Source organism: Myodes glareolus, chromosome 16, assembly GCF_982192425.1.
Source record: "Myodes glareolus chromosome 16, mMyoGla1.1, whole genome shotgun sequence".
NCBI classification, from domain to species: domain Eukaryota; kingdom Metazoa; phylum Chordata; class Mammalia; order Rodentia; family Cricetidae; genus Myodes; species Myodes glareolus.
This window is the reverse complement of record NC_142041.1, coordinates 27,958,750-27,976,811: the sequence shown is the minus strand read 5'-3', so window position 1 is coordinate 27,976,811 and position 18,062 is coordinate 27,958,750. Positions and strand designations below refer to the sequence as shown.

The 18,062-nt window shown below is 39.9% G+C and overlaps 1 protein-coding gene across 2 annotated transcripts in view; it reads left to right on the top strand.

Annotated features, from left to right (window-relative positions):
• The window catches only part of Tgfbr1 (transforming growth factor beta receptor 1), a 56,195-nt gene that overhangs the window by 11,132 nt on the left and 27,001 nt on the right, over positions 1-18,062 (top strand). For both annotated transcript variants that reach the window (XM_085677178.2, XM_085677179.2), the window contains exon 2: positions 17,559-17,804. In XM_085677178.2, coding sequence (XP_085533304.1) covers positions 17,559-17,804 — 246 coding nt within the window. The remainder of the gene's footprint in view (positions 1-17,558; positions 17,805-18,062) is intronic.

Sequence of the window (18,062 nt, the reverse complement as noted above, 5' to 3'; positions counted from 1 at the left end):
CTAAATTGAACTGTAATGTGCTCTAATTGAGTCTCTTTGTTTAGCACGTGGTTGTTGATTTGAGTATTCTCCAATTGAGAAACTGACATTTTAATTTTGTTATTCAATGTGCAACAGATTTAAATAAAACATCAAGATGGTCTATTGTAGATTTCCTTCAATGGTAATTATATGTAATTATTTTACCAAAATAAACAAGTTAAAGTAGTTTTAGTTATTTTATCTAATTTTATATTTGGAAAAAAATTACAAACCAGGGGCCAATTTGCTTGTGTTTCTCAGTGAGGAAAGATATTCTGATTGCAAGCCCCATACAACTTTGCAAAACAGGTTCTGGTATTGACAAGTGACAAAGACAAAACATAGCAGGATGGATTTCTTTCTTCTTTCTGTATTGTGAATTGAACATCCTGATAGGCAGGTCCTTTACCGTTGAGCTTCATATATTCCTAGATGAGATACATCAACTCCTAAACCCTTTCTTAAACGTTGTTTTGTTGTTGTTTTGTTTTTGTTGTTGTTGTTTTGTAAAGACAGAATCTTATTCAGCTGCCCATCCTGGTTTTGAACTTGTGATTTCATTGTCTAGATCTCTCAAGTAGCTAGAACCTGTAAGCCCCGGGCCTGGCTTATGGATTGCTTTCTTGTGAACTGAAGCGTTTATCTAATTATTCTTTATCAATAAAAACTTGAAAGTCAGATATTGGGGTAAGAACTTAAATGATCAGAGAGGTGGTAGAGAAGTGACCAGTGACCTCCTCCTTCTCTCTCCTTCCTTAACCCAAAATCCTCCCTACTACTTCCTGTGTCTCTTGATATGTTCTTGATCCTCCAAAACCTTCTCTGGATAATTTTGGTCAGCTAGTAGCTAGCTCCATCCTGGGATTTAAAGTAAACTTTACTGACAGTTTGAGGAGTGTCAGGGTGCAGTCAAAATATCCCACAACAATAAACTAATTTTTCCATCTTAAATTATTTTGCTTTTCTTAGTGTATTTTACTTTTGTGACTTTTACTTGTCCTTATGCATGTAAAAGTATGTTTGTTCTCACATGCGTGATCACCATTGTGTCTTCCATGTTACCTTTTATTAAACAAAAAGGCCAATTATTTTAGTTAAATCTCATCTGTCATTCGTTTGTTTTTCAGGCAGGGTCTTATAATGTAGCTCCAGTTGGTCTAGAGTTCATTATGAGACCATGCTGGCCTTGAACTTACAGAGGTCCACCTGGCTCTGCCTCTCCAGTGCTGGAATCGAGTCAAATTCAGCTTGCCCTTATCTTCCAATGGGAAATGTAGAAAAGAAAAGAGGTTGGGAGGGAGGGAGCAGGCATTTGGCAGAAAGGCAAGCTCAGAATTCAGGGTGCATTGCAAAGAGTGTGCCCTGAGGAAATAGTCTTCTTAAGCAGCTGGGTGCTTTAATAGTTTGGAGTCCCTGGAACTGGGAAAACAAGTCTCACAGAACAGGTGGATATAATCACCTATGATCCATTCTAAACCATAGCTAGAGCTGAGTAATTGCTGACTTGCATATAACTGTCATAATTCTGTAAGAAGAGTCTTCTGTGCTGTGTCTTCACTTCTCCAAGTGATACCAAGGCCCTCAGTCCTCTGACCCTAGCAGGTCTTTATGTTTTTCTCACCCCTACAGGCTTTCTTCAGTAACCACTTGTTAGTAGCAGTTGGAAGCTTACCACATTTCTACTGCCGAGTTTCTTGATATCTAGGTTTCATGGTCTGAAAACTTAGTCTCATCCCAGACTTTTCTATACACAAAGTTTTGACTTAAGCGTTCGCCAAAAGGAGTTCAGTTACTGTGAGGTGGTTGTTTCCACCCCAAGGGAGTCCATGAGTCAATGGTTAAAATAGTATAGATATTTTGTAGAATTATTACCAAAGAATTCCTTTTGCTGGCTTAAGAAATCAACTTGCAAGTCAAGCCATGGTGGCACATGCCTTTAATCCCAGCACTCAGGAGGCAGAGGCAGGCAGATCTCTGTGAGTTTGAGACCAGCCTGGTCTACAAGAGCTAGTTCCAGGACAGCTAGGGCTATTAAACAGAGAAATCTTGTCTTGAAAAACTGAGAGAGAGAGAGAGAGAGAGAGAGAGAGAGAGAGAGAGAGAGAGAGAGAGAGGAAGAAGAAGAAGAACACTCAAATTAAAAATTAATAGTAAATAAATAAATGCAAAATAGATAATTTAAAAATAATAGATAAAATAATCTTTTAGTTAAAGGAAATCTGGTTATAGACTAGAAATGAATATGCACCCTACATATCAAAAACTGCTTGGTAGTTCTGCTAATGTAATGCGTAAAGAAAAATTTGAAGGCAAGGAGTTTGAAGATCAAGCTGGAGAGAGAACATTTCAGTAAATACAATGAAAATAGAAGTGCCAGAAAAATAGATTTTATCAATAAACTACTAATTATCTTTGTAAACGTTATTAAAATAGTTATTTGTTAAAGTTTAGAAAGAAGAATGGTATCTAAGTATGTTTCGGCTTTAGTTCTTTCTGTATCCAAATGCCACCTCTGCCATGCTCTTATCTTTAAATATTTGTTTTACCTTTCTTGTTGAGAGAAAAGTACTATGAGCTGCCGTGCTTTTGTATGTAATGCTGGGTACTGAATCCTGAGCTTGTATGCTCGGCTCTACTCACAGAGGTGTGTATGTGTGTATATAGATGCTCAACTCCTCCGGGCTTCCTTTAGTGTGCAGTTTGTTAATGGCCTTTTAAAAACATAAATGTGTAGATTTTTATCAGTTTTTGTTTGTTTATGTTGTCAAGCTGCCAGTTTCACTGGTTCCTGTGTCCTCTCCCCCAAATGGTTCCTTTCCATTAACTTTCCTCAAGTTTATAGTCTGGGAATCTTTTTCAGAGAGCTTTTCCTTTTCTGTACTCAGTCTGCATTTTGCGTGGCATTCACCAGTGATGTGTTTTGTTCTCTGTATCATGAACTAGAAGGCAAGAGTCCTACCTTCCACATCCTCTGAAGGGTGTTCTTTCTCCTTGTGTAGCGTTACACATGCCGTTGTTTTCTATGGGAAAGTCCGCTAACCACATGGCACTCCTAGATGGTTTCTTCAGCAATGGGTCGCGTAGGTCTTTAGCTGTTTTCTGGCCCAGGTGTTACTTACTTCCTGCACCCTAAGTCAAAGGCAACTGTGGGAGGTGATTACTACTTCTGTCTTCTTCCTCAGTTATAGCTTGTGCCTCAGACTCTTAGTTCAGAACGACCTGCTACATCTCTACACAGCCCAGGGCAGTGTTCCTCCTTACTGCTGCTCTTGCTTCCAGCATAAAATCTTATGCTACTTCAGTGCGAACACTACAGGGTTTCTCATTCTTTTCTTTCTTTTTTCCAAAGTAAATATTTATTTGTTGATGTAGCACTTAGAACTCTTCTGTTTTTTATCTGTAAAACAGTGGACGAGAGTCAGCCTGAACGTTTATGGCTAACAAGTTGTGGTATGAACTTGCTAGTCAGGAGTGTTGCGTATAAAAGTACACCCAGGGCCTATTGTGAATTTGGGTTGTAACTGAAATTGTATTTCCTGTAGATATCTTCTGTGCCCCCACAGTAAGGTTCTTTTGCCATCTTGGTTTAGACACTACTGAAAGTTCACGTGAGTGGAGAGATGGTAGCTCCTGTGAGTGCCCACTGCTTTTGTGCCTACAGCTTATGTTGTGCTCTGTGTCTGAGTTACTTCCTGGAGCTGTCTGAAGATGGCCCTGATTATTGCTCAGCTTCTAAAATGGGTAGCAGGATGAAGTAGATGTGCTAATTAAGCATTTGTTGAATGAATGCATAACAGTCTTGGATTATTGAGTGCTTTGAGTGCAGTGCTGATATCTAACCCCCAAGTCTACATTTAATTTCCAAATCTCCTGTAATTAAGATTGTTACAGGACATAAGTCAAAAAATTTAGGCTCAAGTAAACTCATGACTTTTCAGATTGGTATTATGACTAGCTGGTACAGTTAAGATTCAGTGTTAAGTCTTTTTGTTTCTGAATTCTATATGGCCAACGATTATGTTCTTATAATACCAGCTAATCAAATTGAAATCTGCCAAGTCAAAGTACAAAAGCCTGTTTAGGAGAAACTAAGAAATGTCGTTGTTTGGTCACTCACCGTCCGAAGCAGAAGTTTGCTATTTCTTCTGAGGCTCTAGTGCAGTGTTAGGTACACCAGCCTGCTTTAACATATCCTGCCCCAGGACTGCAGAACAAAACCAAGAACTTGGCAGCCTATAGTTGCACCACATGGAGCTTTGTTTCCTGCTCTCTGTGCAATTAATGAGAGGATTATTTCCTGTCCTTGTTCTGTGTCATAGTTGGTCTTATCACCTTGTCTTTCACTCAGGGTTTTCAGTCACAAATACTGATGGCCATTTGTATGCTTACATTTTTGTTCGCATTTCCCTAGACTAAATTCTAAGAAATGAAATAAATGGATTAGAGGGTGATTTTTCAAAGGATTGTGTGTGTGAAAATTATTTCCCAAAGTGAACAAAAGCTTGAAATTGGCATGAAGTAACTGCTCCCTAGGATGAGTATGTTGGGATAAGACTGTAAAAGAAGTGCAGAGAAAAAGGATGAAACATAGAGAAGCTTCTCAATGTTTTTATTACGTTATATTTGTTTCATTATTTAGGAATTTCACGTAATGCACCCCATCACACTCACATCCAAGCCCTCCCAGGTCCACCCCCACCCTTGTTACCTTCCCCCAATAAAAAGAGGGAGAACCACGTCCAATCTTTGTTGTCTATCCTCAATGGAGCATGGTCAAACTCCCAGTAGCCAACCTCTAAAGGAAACAAAGTCCTTCCTCACCCGCACCCTTTCAGAACCAGCACTTGTGGAGAGCTACACTTTAGCACCTTTATTACTGTTTTTTTAAGTTTCTCTCTGATGGCTTTCTGTGTAGGCCGTTCTTTTTAGGGGTCGGGGAGGTATGGGCTGTCACAAAAGCCTTCTATGTCCTTCTTTCTCAGCTGTCAGTCTGCAGTCGTGGATATCGTTGCAAAAGCAGTTTCCTTGTCCTTTACCGTCAGCGGGAGCACGGGCTTGAATTTCCACACCATTTCTGGTGTTTGCACCAACAGCAGACACCCACACGGTCTTTGGCATTAGCACCTGCCACAGCAATCATCAACACGACCCTCTGCCACAGCACAGACCACCCACCCCATCATAATCCTCATGGCAGCACAGACAATGGACATTCACATGGCCTTCAGTGGTAACATGGCCCACTGACCTCAATATGGTTCCCAGCTGCAGCAGGACCATGGACCAAGATGTGGCTGTTGGTGACAGCATGGCCCACGAACATCAGCATTGCCTCAGGTAGCTTCACAGTCCACCCATATCAACATAGCTTCACGTATCCACACAGATCACGGACACCTACATGGCTTGTGGTGGTAACACAGGTCACAGACGTTAACATGGCTGCTGTAGGACCATAGCTATCCACATGAACCTTGGGCTTCAACACAGCCTGGGGCAGTGGACCACAGATACCAACTTGGCCTCCAGGGGCAGCATGGACCATAGAGTTATTTTGAGGGAGCCCAAACCAGAAAATGAACCGTTCTTCATCTCAGGCATCCTGTCATTGCTCAGAACCCCAGCGCAATCCTAGAGCTGGGCAAGTGTTTGGAGTGCAAGCCCCAGGCTACTGTACACCATCTTTTTGGCCCTACTCAGCAAGGGCGTGTTCTCCCATCTACCACAGCCTTTTCTCACACATGTCACTGCCTCTCCATCGCTCGCTCACCACCTCTCTCTTCTTCATCTTTCCTACCTCCTTCATATATTGGCTCATAGTAGTGACATTGGAAGCTGCCATGTGTCACACACTATATTTTTTGCCATAATAGCTTTGTATGCAAATATTCATTGCAGCAAGTCGTTGGATTGATTCAAGGTTTCTGGAGCACCATAAATACTGGACCATTAGCGAGACTCGTCTAGGATATCCCACTCTTGCCCAGAGTCAGGGTGATGTTGCAGCTAGGCAGGTTCTATGCAAGCTCCTGGCTGCTGCACACCTCCCTGCCCTTAATGTTTGCTCCCCCAGGATCCCAGGCTTGACCTTTGTGCTTGGCTCCTGCGGGCAGGAGTCACAGCAGGGCAAGCAGCATTGCTCCATCCAGCTGGCCTAGGACTGGTCCTATTTAATAATGACCAGTTTTTGTAGGGGCTCCAGGCCGCCACACATCTGTACTGACAGCCCCATTGCTCGTCAGGCATGGCCTTTGTGCATGTAGCCTGCTGACTGAGACGCAGTGAAGGGTATAGATCTGTCATTCTCTGTTGCATGTAGCTCTGTTCCACCATCTTTCTTTCCTGTTCTCTGAGTTCCCTGTTTAGAAGCATATTTCCATAAGACTTTTTCTTTTTCTTTTTAGTTGATCTGAAGCTACTGCAGGCTCTGCAGACTCCTTTTCTGCCTTGAACTCTGAAAGAATGAACAGTATTATTAAGTACAACTTGGGTAAACAGAAGAATTGCTAGGAGATAAACAAAAGCCTAAAATCAGGATTCCCCAGAAACTTGTGAAGTGGTTCTGTTTGTCAGGAAGAGTCATTCCTTCCCATCTCCTACCTCTGGGTACAGCACACCAGGTAGTTCTTCTGTTTGCCCTGTCTGAGTCCAGCCTAAACTGTCATTTGTGACATTGTCAGTGGCACTGCCATCTTTTGGGTCCCACTTTGGACCTAACAATCCCAAGTTGCAATATCCTGTCTTACCTTTCTGTCCTAGAAGTTGGACTGAGATGGTGTGTGTCCTATTCCTACCATCCCCCTGTCATTCTTGTGACTTTGATTGTGAAGTATATTCAGATTTTAGGATGTTAAAAGTTCAAGTGAAATGTGGGTCTCAGAATTGAAACTTTGCATAACCCAGAGATTAGGGAATAGAAACCAAGTTGGACAGTATAGTGGAAAGTTACTAAACACTGAGTTTGGTTTTTATCTTTATAATCGGTAACATAATCTCAGGCTGGGGTCTAAGTGTGAAACTATCCAACTGAGCCACAGTTGGTTTTTTTTTTATGTGTGTGTGTATATGTGTGCATTCATTCCAGAGGTCAATATTAGGTATCCTCTTCAATTTTTCTTCACCTTCTTTTTTTGAGGCAGGGTCTCATTGAACTTGAAGAGCACCAATTTGGCTAGATTGACTGGCCTACAAGTCTCAGGGGTTTTCATTCAGTTCCCCACCACCCACTGAATGTTAGGATTGTTAGGCACCAAACCAGTCTTTTATATGGGTCCTGGAGACCTGAAGTCATTCATGTTCATGGTGATTATCCAGAGGGGATTCACCATCTGTGCAACCTGAATAGAATAATTTAGATTATGAGTCTCTTAAAGATTGTAATTCAGTTCTGTCATTTTATATTGAAATCAATAGTTGAGTTTTATACAGTTGTATTGCTCTAGGATTCTACAGTAGAATTTTAAGTACAACTTTTGAGAAGAGATATTTCGTTGTATCATAGATGGAGTTGCTCTAAACGTGGTTTTAAATTATATATGTATATATATGTTTATATAATTAGTTTTAAAATGTGTTATCCTACAGTGTCTGGCTTGATCTCATTGAGGTGAACTAGATTGGGAATGGAATTATGTCCATTTTGTTGGTGAAATTAAATGATTTTGTTTAGTCTTGAACCATTATTTGAATTTGATTATCTTAGAGTATTTGTTACTGAAATTGAAATCCTGCCACTGAGGAAAACCCCATCACTATAGTTTTCTCAATATCGCTTGTATAACACATTATATACATTCTCTAAGTTCTGACTTACATGTCCTGTGAAGCTTCGCTTCCTATCTTTTCTATTTCAGGAAGTGGAAACACTTTGATTATTCTGGGTTTTAAATATGTTTAATGTCTTATCTTTTCTAGGAAACTACTTAAATGTAAATTGTTTGTTATGTTTTGCTATACCTGGCACCTTGTATATTGAGATGCACTGAGAGTGATAAAGAACTAAATGGAGTGGGGATGGGATTAAATGAATAGCCTCATATCGCAAACTGGGGAGTAAAACTTGGGCTGTAAGGTAGAGGAAAAACACAGCAATGTATCACTTTTTAGATATAAATATAAATGTTTCTTTATGAAAAACTTAAAAATTGAAACACTGTAGATGGAACAGAAAGCTTAAGTGTACAGTGGTCACTGAAGAAATCAGGTCGAAAAAATTAAATTCCTTTAATTAAATGAAAATGAGAAAAAGACCCAAACAACCAACCAGAACCTTTGGGATACAGCTAAGGAAGTTATGAGGGGGAAAAAAATCATAGCTTTGAGTGCTTACATTAAGAAATCAGCAAAATTCTAATTAAATAATGGTGTGCATCAAGGTCTCAGAAGAACAGTCCAGACCTAGAGGAATAGACAGCAAGAAATAATAAAGACCAAGCAGAAATTAATGTAATAGAGACTAAATAGTCACTGCATAGGGTCAATTGAAGAACTGATTCTTTGATAGAAATAAGATTGACAAACTTTTAACAAACTAAACAAAAAAATGATCCAAATTAATAAAGTTAGAGATGTAACAAGTCTCCCAACGAAGCTCAAGATTAGAGAGTCACTATCAAATTCTACCAAACCTTTGAAGAAGAGCAAATGCCAATGCTTCTCAAACAGTTCCATAAAACAGAAAGGGAGGGATCCATACCAAACTCATTCTATGATGTTAGCACTCTGATGTTAGCACTGGACAGAACATAACCAATAAAAGAAAGTTATATATTGATTTCTCTGATGAACGTATGAAAAAAATTGGATAAATTAATACAGATCCAGTTTAAGAACACATGAAGATCATGTACCATGAACAACACATTAGGATAATGTACCCTGAACACGTTGACTTTGCTCTAGGGATACAGTGTTGATTTAACATTACAGAAATCAATAAATGTCATACAGTGGTAGATACGAACACTGAAATCATCTCACTAGAGGTAAAAATGGGTATTGATAGAATTCAGTACCCCTTCATGATGAAAATCTTGAAGAAACTATTAACAGAAGTATGGCACAATATAGGAAAGGCTATATAATAAATGAAAACTATAGGTTTATCCTCAAAATCAGGAGCAAGTGGACAGGGTGTCCACTGTCTCTGATATTATTCAATATAGTGCTTAAAGTCTTAGCTAGAGCAATAATACAAGAGAAGGAAAAGAGGTCAAATTATCTTTATTTTTATACTATATGATCTTTTATTTTAAAAATACTCTAAAGACTCCACCAGGTTACATAGACCTGATAAACATTTAACAAATGACAAGACACAAATTAACATACAAAAACAAAACAGTATCTTTTCTACATACCTGCAACAAACATGCTGAGAAGGAAATTTAGAAAGAAGTTCCATTCATCATAGCTTCACCAAACAAAAAATGCATAGGAATAAACATAACTAGTGAAATAAAAGACCTCTACCATAAAAACTTTGAAGACCCAGAATAAAGAAAGAGAGAGAGAGAGTAAGACCTCTTAGACTAACTGATGGACAGACTATTGTGAAAATGATAATTTTACCAAAGATGGTGTGCAAATTCAGCCCAACTCCTTCAAGTGGTAGTTTTCCAATGACACTTTATACTCCACAGTTATAAAAAAAATGTGTAAATTTTTTATATGGCAGCACAAAGGATCACCAAATATCAGAAGCAGTCCTAAGCAGGAAGAGAACACTGGAGATATGTCAGATGTAAAATATTCCAGAGCCATAATAGCAAAGCATGAGATGAGGCTCTATAGTGGCGTCAGAGGACCCAGACATAACATACGTAGTAACATTTGTAAACAAAGGTGCTGGAAACACATTAGTAAAAAGCTTTAACAAATGACACCCACAATATCAATTCAGACTAAAGCAGAGATTGTAAAACCTGAAACTGTTAGAGGAAAACTAGTAAAATGCTTCAAGATACAGGCTGTATTGGATACATTTCTGTTGCTGTGGGAAAATATCCTGACAAACAGCTTAAGGGAGAGGGGGTTTAATTTGGCCCCAAGCCTGAAGGTATAGTGCATCATGTCAGGGAAGTCTTGGCACCTCAGGAGCTCGAGGCAGTTGACCGCCCTGTACTCCAGTCAGGAAACCAAGAGTGATGAATTCTTGTTCTTAGTTGTGCTTTGGGATCCCAGCCCAGGGAATGGTGTGTCCCAGCCTAGTGGGTCGTCTCACCTCATAAATTGGTATAGATAGTCTTTCACAGACATTTTCAGATAATTCCTCAGGCATATCCAAGGTGACCTAATCTGGTAATCCCTTCTGGCATGCCCAGAGGCTTGTCTCCTAGGAGCTGTTAGATCCTGTCAAGTTGACAGTCAGTATTAACTATCACATAGGCATAGTCAAGAACTTTCTGTAATAGATTTCAGTGGCACATGAAATAAGGTAAGAGTTGATCTTCCAGAAGTCAATTCCCAGCAACCACATGGTGGTTCACAACCAAGATCTGGTGCCCTCTTCTGGCCTGCAGGCATACACACAGACATAACACTATACACAAAAAGTAAATAATATTTTTTAAAAGGTAAGAACTGATAAATGGGAACACATAAAATTAAAAAGCTTCTGTATAACAAAAAAGACAATCAGCAGAGTACAGAGAGCCTACAGAATTGGAGAGGGAGGGTGCCAACTGTGTATTAAACGGGAGTCTGATATCTAGAATACATAAAAACTGCAAAAATTCAACACCAAAAGAATCACCTAGTTATTAGGTGGGTTATTGAACTGAAGTGAAAGTTGTCAAAAGAAAAAATAGAAAATGGCCAATAAATGCTTGGAAAAAAGTATTCAACATTCTTGGCTATCAGAGAAATGCATATTAAAACTGCTTTGAGTTTCCATCTCACCCCAGTCAGAATGGTTACCATCAAGAAGCCAAATGACAATAATTGGTGTTAAGAATGTGGAGAAATGGAAACCCTTACCATTCACTCTTTGGGGACTGTAAACTAGTATAGGCACCATGGGAGTCAGTGTGTAAGTTCCAAAAGAAGAAGAAGAGCTACCATATAACCCAGCCATACCATTCCCCATTCCTGGGTAGATAAATGTACAGAGAACTTTATATCCTAGCACAGAGAAAGTCACTTCTGGTTTAGCAGACAGTGGAGATTTAATCTCCTCAGAGGTGGAAAAGTTAATGTTTCATGGGATGGGAGTAGGAGTACATCTTTGCTGAAGGCAGAGAGACTACTTCCTCAGGTGAGATAAAACCTTGAGAATCCAAGGGTTCAGTTTTCAGCTTCAATAGGGTCCTCCTACACATTCCCACCTCAAGTTACAGATCCCTTTCTTTACCAGCTAATCCCCTTACTTTAACTCTTGACACTGTCTGAGTCTGAGACTTGAATTTTCACTTTGATTCAGCCAATCCTATAATGATTGATTTTCTACAACTTGAACTCAGTAACTGCTAGAGAAGATTCTCTTGCAGAGCTTAGAAACCTTTAGACTGTTTGTGTACATCTCGAACCTATCACTGAGTGTCTATCACTCAGTCCATTGTTGTCTTTCACTGTATTCTGAGATGCTAGAAGTTGTTTAGTTTTGTCATGGAGCTCATTCTTCTTTGTCAATTAAAGCCAGAGATATTCGGAGCAACAGATCGGCATCATAATTTTCCTTATTTTCCACAAATCGTCAAAAGTTCTATATACAGAGTCACCAAATCTCTTGCCTCTCACAGCTGGTGAAGCACAATAATCAAAAGCATTTGTCTCCTTAACTTTGTAAAATAGTTCACACCAGGGGCTTTCAGTTTTCTCCAAGCTTCCAGGAGAGGCTTCAGTAACTGTAGGTGTTGGCAAATTGGAAGACCTATTCTATATACTCAAAATATTCAACCTTATATTCTGTTCCTCTAGAACCCCACTCCTGGTACTATTTTCTATCTTAGGTAGGGTTACTATTGCTGTTGTAAAATACTATGACCAAAAGCAACTTGGGGAGGAAAGGGTTTTATGCTTCCACATCACTGTTTATCATTCAAAAGAGTCAGGACAGGAATTCAAGCAAGGCAGGAACCTGGAGGTAGGAACTGATGTAGAGGCCATGGAGATCTATGTGCTGCTTACTGATTTTTTTCCCCGAAGCTTGGTCAGCCTGCTGTTTTATAGAACCAGAACCACCAGCCTATGTGTGGCTCCACCCACTATGGGCTGAGCCTTCCCACATCAGTCACTAGTTAAGAAAATGCTGCATTGGCTTCCCTGCAGCCTAATCTTATGGAGGTATTTTCTCAGGTGAGGCTCCCACCTCTCTGATAAATGACTGTAACTCGTGTCAAGTTGACATAAAACTCCTCAGTATGACAGATATTCACATTCATGTTTATAGCTACACTGTACACAACAGCCAAGGTATGTAACCAGCATAGATGTTTGTAAGCCAGTGAATCAACTAATATAGTCCACGTATACAAAGGAATTTTGTTCAATTGTGTCCATGTCGAAAAATGGACAGAATTGTAAATCATGTTAAATAAAGTAAGCCAACATGGAAAGACAGATGTCCTCTCTCATGTGCGAGTGGGATTTTAAGTGTGTGTGATGGGTTTAGACCAGGGACTGTGAGGGTGTGGAGGATCTAAGTGAGAAGGTAGTGGAATACCTGTGACATCCAAAGAGACTACTTGTGAAGGTAAAGGTGATACGGAGGGGACATGGAGGATGAGTTGCAGTACAGCATAATGACACATATGTGTGAATGCAGCAATAGCTTTCATTACTTTGTGTGCTGACTTCAAAGATTTAAAAATTGAAACTGAGACTTAGTTTAATTAAAAATATTTTAATTACATTTTTATGTGGAGTGTGACGTGTGTAAGAGAAGTGTGCTACTGCAAGTGCATGTAAATCAGAGAACAACTTAGAAGAGTCCATTTTCTTCTACTGTGTAGTTTCTGGGGACCACACTCAGTTCCCAGACTTGGTGGAAAGTGTCTTTATTCACTGAGCCATTTTGCCAATCACTACTTTGGCTTATAAATCATTTGTGTATATGCAAGGGTGCATAAGGGTATGGGTGCATGTGCGTCACTGTGTGAGTAGAGCCCAAAGAACAACTTTTGGGAGTTGGTCGTCTCCTTACACCTTGGGTTCTTGGAGTCAAGGTCAGGTTGTCAGACTTGCATGGCAAGCACTTTTACCAGCTGAGCTGTCTTGCCAGCCCCAAGACCTTACTTTAATGAAAGAGGAAGGGGGTGGAGGCTGGATAGATGGTTAAGGCTCAGTGGGTAAGAACATATACTGTGCCTCCAGAGGACCTGAGTTCTGTTTGCAGCACCCAAATCAGGTGTGCACAACAACCTACAACACCCGCTTCTGGCCTTGTCAGTCACCCATATGCACGTGGCATATAGTCACACAGGCACTCCTACATACACCTAAAGGGAAAAAATCAAAGGGAATGAGGTAAACGTGGAGCTGGATGTAAATAATAAAGTCATTTCTAGTTTCAGGTGAGATAAGGTACTGGGTACTGAACCCAAGGCCTTGCACATAGTAGGGAACTGCTTCACCACTGGCTATATCCCTAGCCTTGGTTTTTTGAAGCAGTCTTGCTGTGCATTTCAGGCTGTTTGGGGATTTGGGAATCGTCTTACCTCTGCCTCCTAAGCACTAGAATTACAAGTGTACACTACCATGCTTAGCTTGCAGACTAGAACTTGTAAGAAATGAGAATTAAGATTATATGTCTATAATAAGCTATTAACTTTCTGTTTTAATTTTTCATAATTTACTAGGTCGTATAATAGAAATCCTGTATTCAGTCATCTGGTTTAGACTGGAAAAATGGAGTTTTAAAATCCCCCCAAGAGATAAATTTTTGTGTAACTAAGCATTGTTATCTTGTCTAGTGACCTTTCTTGATGAAAGAGTATTAAGAGAAACCCTTCAGCATTGGCTTTTTTCAAAATTTCACCATATATTTACCTCTTTGAAAGAAGAATGCAAAATATATTTTTCACGATGTTCTTTAGATTGTAGACATGAAATTAGAAAGCATAAAACAATGTGTTGGGCTCATTTACAATGATACATTTAATCTGTAAACTAAATACAAAGACAACAATAAATAGCAAAATGTTGTAGGAGACTGTTGTTCATTTTCCGATTGCCCAGCAGCTCGGACCCGGAATAACCACACAAACTGTATTAATTCAATCACTATTTGACCCATTAGCTCTAACTTCTTATTGGCTAACTCTTACATCTTAATTTAACCCAGTTCTGTTAATTTGTGTATCACCACATGGCTGTGGCTTACTGGCAAGGTTCTGCGTCTGTCTCTGGCGGGACTACATGTCTTCTCCCTGACTCTGCCTTCTTTCTCTCAGCATTCAGTTTTGTTTTCCCTTCTTAACTCTGTTCTGCCCTGCTATCGATCCAAAGCAGTTTCTTTATTAACCAGTGGTATTCACAGCATACAGAGGGGAATCACACATCAAGCAAAATGCAAATTAATAAAATTATTTGGCATGACAATTTATGTTTCTGTTTCATTGTAGAAATAAAATGGCCTTAGGTCCAATTTTATTTTTATATCTGTTTCACTGTTCTAACTACAGTGATAATAAATGCTGCAAGTGGCTGTTCTCATCAGAAATGTTCAAGATAGCATTAATGACCTCAGGGCTTGTTGGTAAGTTCAGGATAATGAGACCTCATACCCAACCAAAACACTTGCCAGCAAGCATTCCTCAAATATCAGTTTTAATAAGATGTTTCGTTTACTGAAAGATAGGGCTAGTATTATACTATTATTGAAGTCTCTACTAAATGGTTTTCTAAAGTGAGAACAGAAAGTATCGTTGAATGTTAATAGCCATATATACTGCAAGTGAATGTTTGCAAGGTTTTCTACAAAGAAGGGATTTGTATAGGCGTGCATGGATTCAGGACACCTGTGGGACTGGCTCTTTGAGTTGTAAGTTTTATTGGTACGGCTTTACTCTGTGCATTCTGTAAAGCTGTCTGTATGTAAAGTGTACCACAAGGACATTTGCCCTGAATGAGCTTTTCACACAGCTGTAAAAATAGTAGTGAAAGCTTTGTAATGCTTTTGGAGATGGTAGCTACTCAGAATCCAGAATGTTTATCATTGTTGATATATTATCTTTGGAATGAAAATGGGTATGTAACTTATAGACTCTGTGTGTGTGTGTGTGTGTGTGTGTGTGTGTGTGTGTGTGTGTGTGTGTGTGTGTTTGGTTTTTCAAGACAGGGTTTCTCTGTAGCTTTGGAGCCTGCCCTGGAACTAGCTCTTGTAGACTGGGCTGGCCTCGAACTCACAGAGATCCTTCTGCCTCTTCCTCCCGAGTGCTGGGATTTAAAGGCGTGTGCCACCACCACCCTGCTCAATTATCTCGTTCTAACAGTGTTGTCTCTTTACTTTTCTTGAATTCCCTTCATATTTGAGTAGAGTTAAGTTAAATGGATAAACTCTAAGAAGAAAGAAAATATTCTTTCAATTTATTGTTACTGTTTATGTGTATGAAGGAGTGAACGTGGTGGAGAAGACAACTTTTGGAGTTGATCTTTTCTTTTCATCTTTTATATGGGTTTTGGGAATTGAGCTCAGATCAGCAGGTTGTGTGGCAAGTACCCCACTGAGCCGTCTCATTGACTCTGAAAACATTTTTTTATTATAATCAAAATAAAACTTTGTTAGTCTGTTAAGATAATAGGCAGTGTGCTGATTGCAGCAGCAACCTTTTGAAGCAACTGTTCAAGAAAAACATGATGCTCCTGAGTTAAGAGTTTAGCTATCATATCAGTTCAGGGTCTCCAAACAACACACCTTCTTCTAGTAGAGCAGGACTCTTCATTCTCTTAGCAGTGGCATGTGACAGCATGTCCAAAGTGCTACCAACCAGTAAAGCCCACTTGAGCCTTGGTTGGTGTCTAGGGTTTTTACTGAGGATCAGTCGCCAGCCATTGTATTAGTGAGACCTTTCATTGCTTGACAAAGAGCAATGAGAGTCGAGCATTACTGTCCTTCATCCTTAATGACTCTCCCTCTCTCCCTCTCTCTCCTCCCCCTCCCTATTTTTTCTCATTTTACTCTTTCCAGATCTCCAGAACATAGGACAGTAATATCCACATTCAGGGTACACAACCACCACCACCTCTACCCCAAATCTTCCCTGGAAACGCCCTCAGAGGTGTGCTTTACAAATCTCATAGGTAGTTCTCAACTCAGTCGGGTTGTTGATCTAGATTAACTCTCACAGTCTATAGGTTTATGGTCTGCATAGCAGCTGAGCTAAGGACCTACTGCCTCCATCCCAACAAACAAAAATAGGTCTCTTCTCTGAATCACATTGTTAGTGCAAACTATCTGGTCAAATTGGTACTGTGTGACCCAAAGCCTTACTTGTACAGAAACATTCTTATCGGAGAGTGTATCCCAGCGGCTCAGCACTCACTCCAGTCAAGGACAGTTACTCTTGGGTTTATGCTGGCCTGCTAAATAAACTTCGCTGCACAGCACACTAGCCATTTAGGAAGATAGCTTTCTTCTGGCCTGCTGTCTGCCTAGCTACTCCCTTTCTAGATATAATAAACCTCCCTGGTCTCTTCATTGTTGACCATTCTTCCTAACTGGGCTGTTCCCTTGGCAGTGAGTAATTGGATCACTTACTGTGTTGTTCATTCAGCAAGCAGTTGAATGCTGCTGTCAGGCAGAAGGCTCCGTGGTGAATTTTCAGATGGGTATGAGTCTCTGGCCTCAAAGAACTTATGTTTTCTTAGAGAAGGAAACAATAAAAGCATTTCTGGTAAGCTGTATTACTTTGGGGAAGCACTTAATCTCACTAGAGGATATGGATGTGTATATGGGAAAATGTTGGTGACAGCAGATATTTCCATAAAGGGATCATTCCTAGAGTTGAGCCTCAAAGAGTTAATAGGTGTAGTGGGCATGTAGCCAGTTTGCCCATGTGGCTAGAATAGTCTGCCCCATAATCGTTAGAAGATATATGTCTTAGGATTTGCACAAGACTGAGTAGGAAACCTGTGGCTCAAATATGAATCTATTTCTATTCATTGCCACGAATGTACTGAAAAGGCATTTTTAGGCTGAATTGAGTTTGTGGCAATACTTTTAGACATTGCTCCCCAATTACTTGTGAGGGGTGGGAGGTGGGTATATGTGGATGTCTGATTTAGGGCTAGGAACAAGTATAACTGCACCTTGTTTGAAATGGGAGGGCAAATTCTTGCCTTATCTAGAAGAAATTTTGTATAATTCTTTTCTAGGAAGCAGATGGGGGGTGGGTAAAAGTCTAGGTTGAAGTTTCATTAAATTACCTTGGCTTCTATTTTATGTGATTCTCTGACATTCTAAGAGTAATATGTTTGCTATTTGAGTAGTACATAAATTGTGTTATAATAGATCAAAAATATACTAATAGTTGTAATGTTGAACTTTTAAACTGAACCTTGGGATTCTTTTTCCTAATAATTTTTTTCTCTTTCTCCAGCATTACAGTGTTTCTGCCACCTCTGTACAAAAGACAATTTTACCTGTGAGACAGATGGCCTCTGTTTTGTCTCAGTCACACAGACCACAGACAAAGTTATACACAACAGTATGTGTATAGCTGAAATCGACCTAATTCCTCGAGACAGGCCGTTTGTTTGTGCACCATCTTCAAAAACAGGTGCTCTTACAACAACATTTTGCTGCAATCAGGACCACTGCAATAAATTAGAGCTCCCAACTACAGGTAAGTTGTATTAACACCCCTCCTCCCTCCCTTCCTTCCTCCAAGATGCTAAAAGGAAAGCTTCTAGACTGTCTCCAAGTGTTCACAGAGGTCATCAAGCTCGTCTTGTTGAAGGTGGAAGCAGAAAGTGACCTGCCCACAGTTGTAGAATTGGGAGTAGCCAGGGTCCTGACTCCTGGTGTGTGTTGTTAGAGAAAGCAGTTTTAGGAAACTCACTGAGGTCTGTTATGCGTGCAAGGGTAGCCTCTTCAAAGTGAA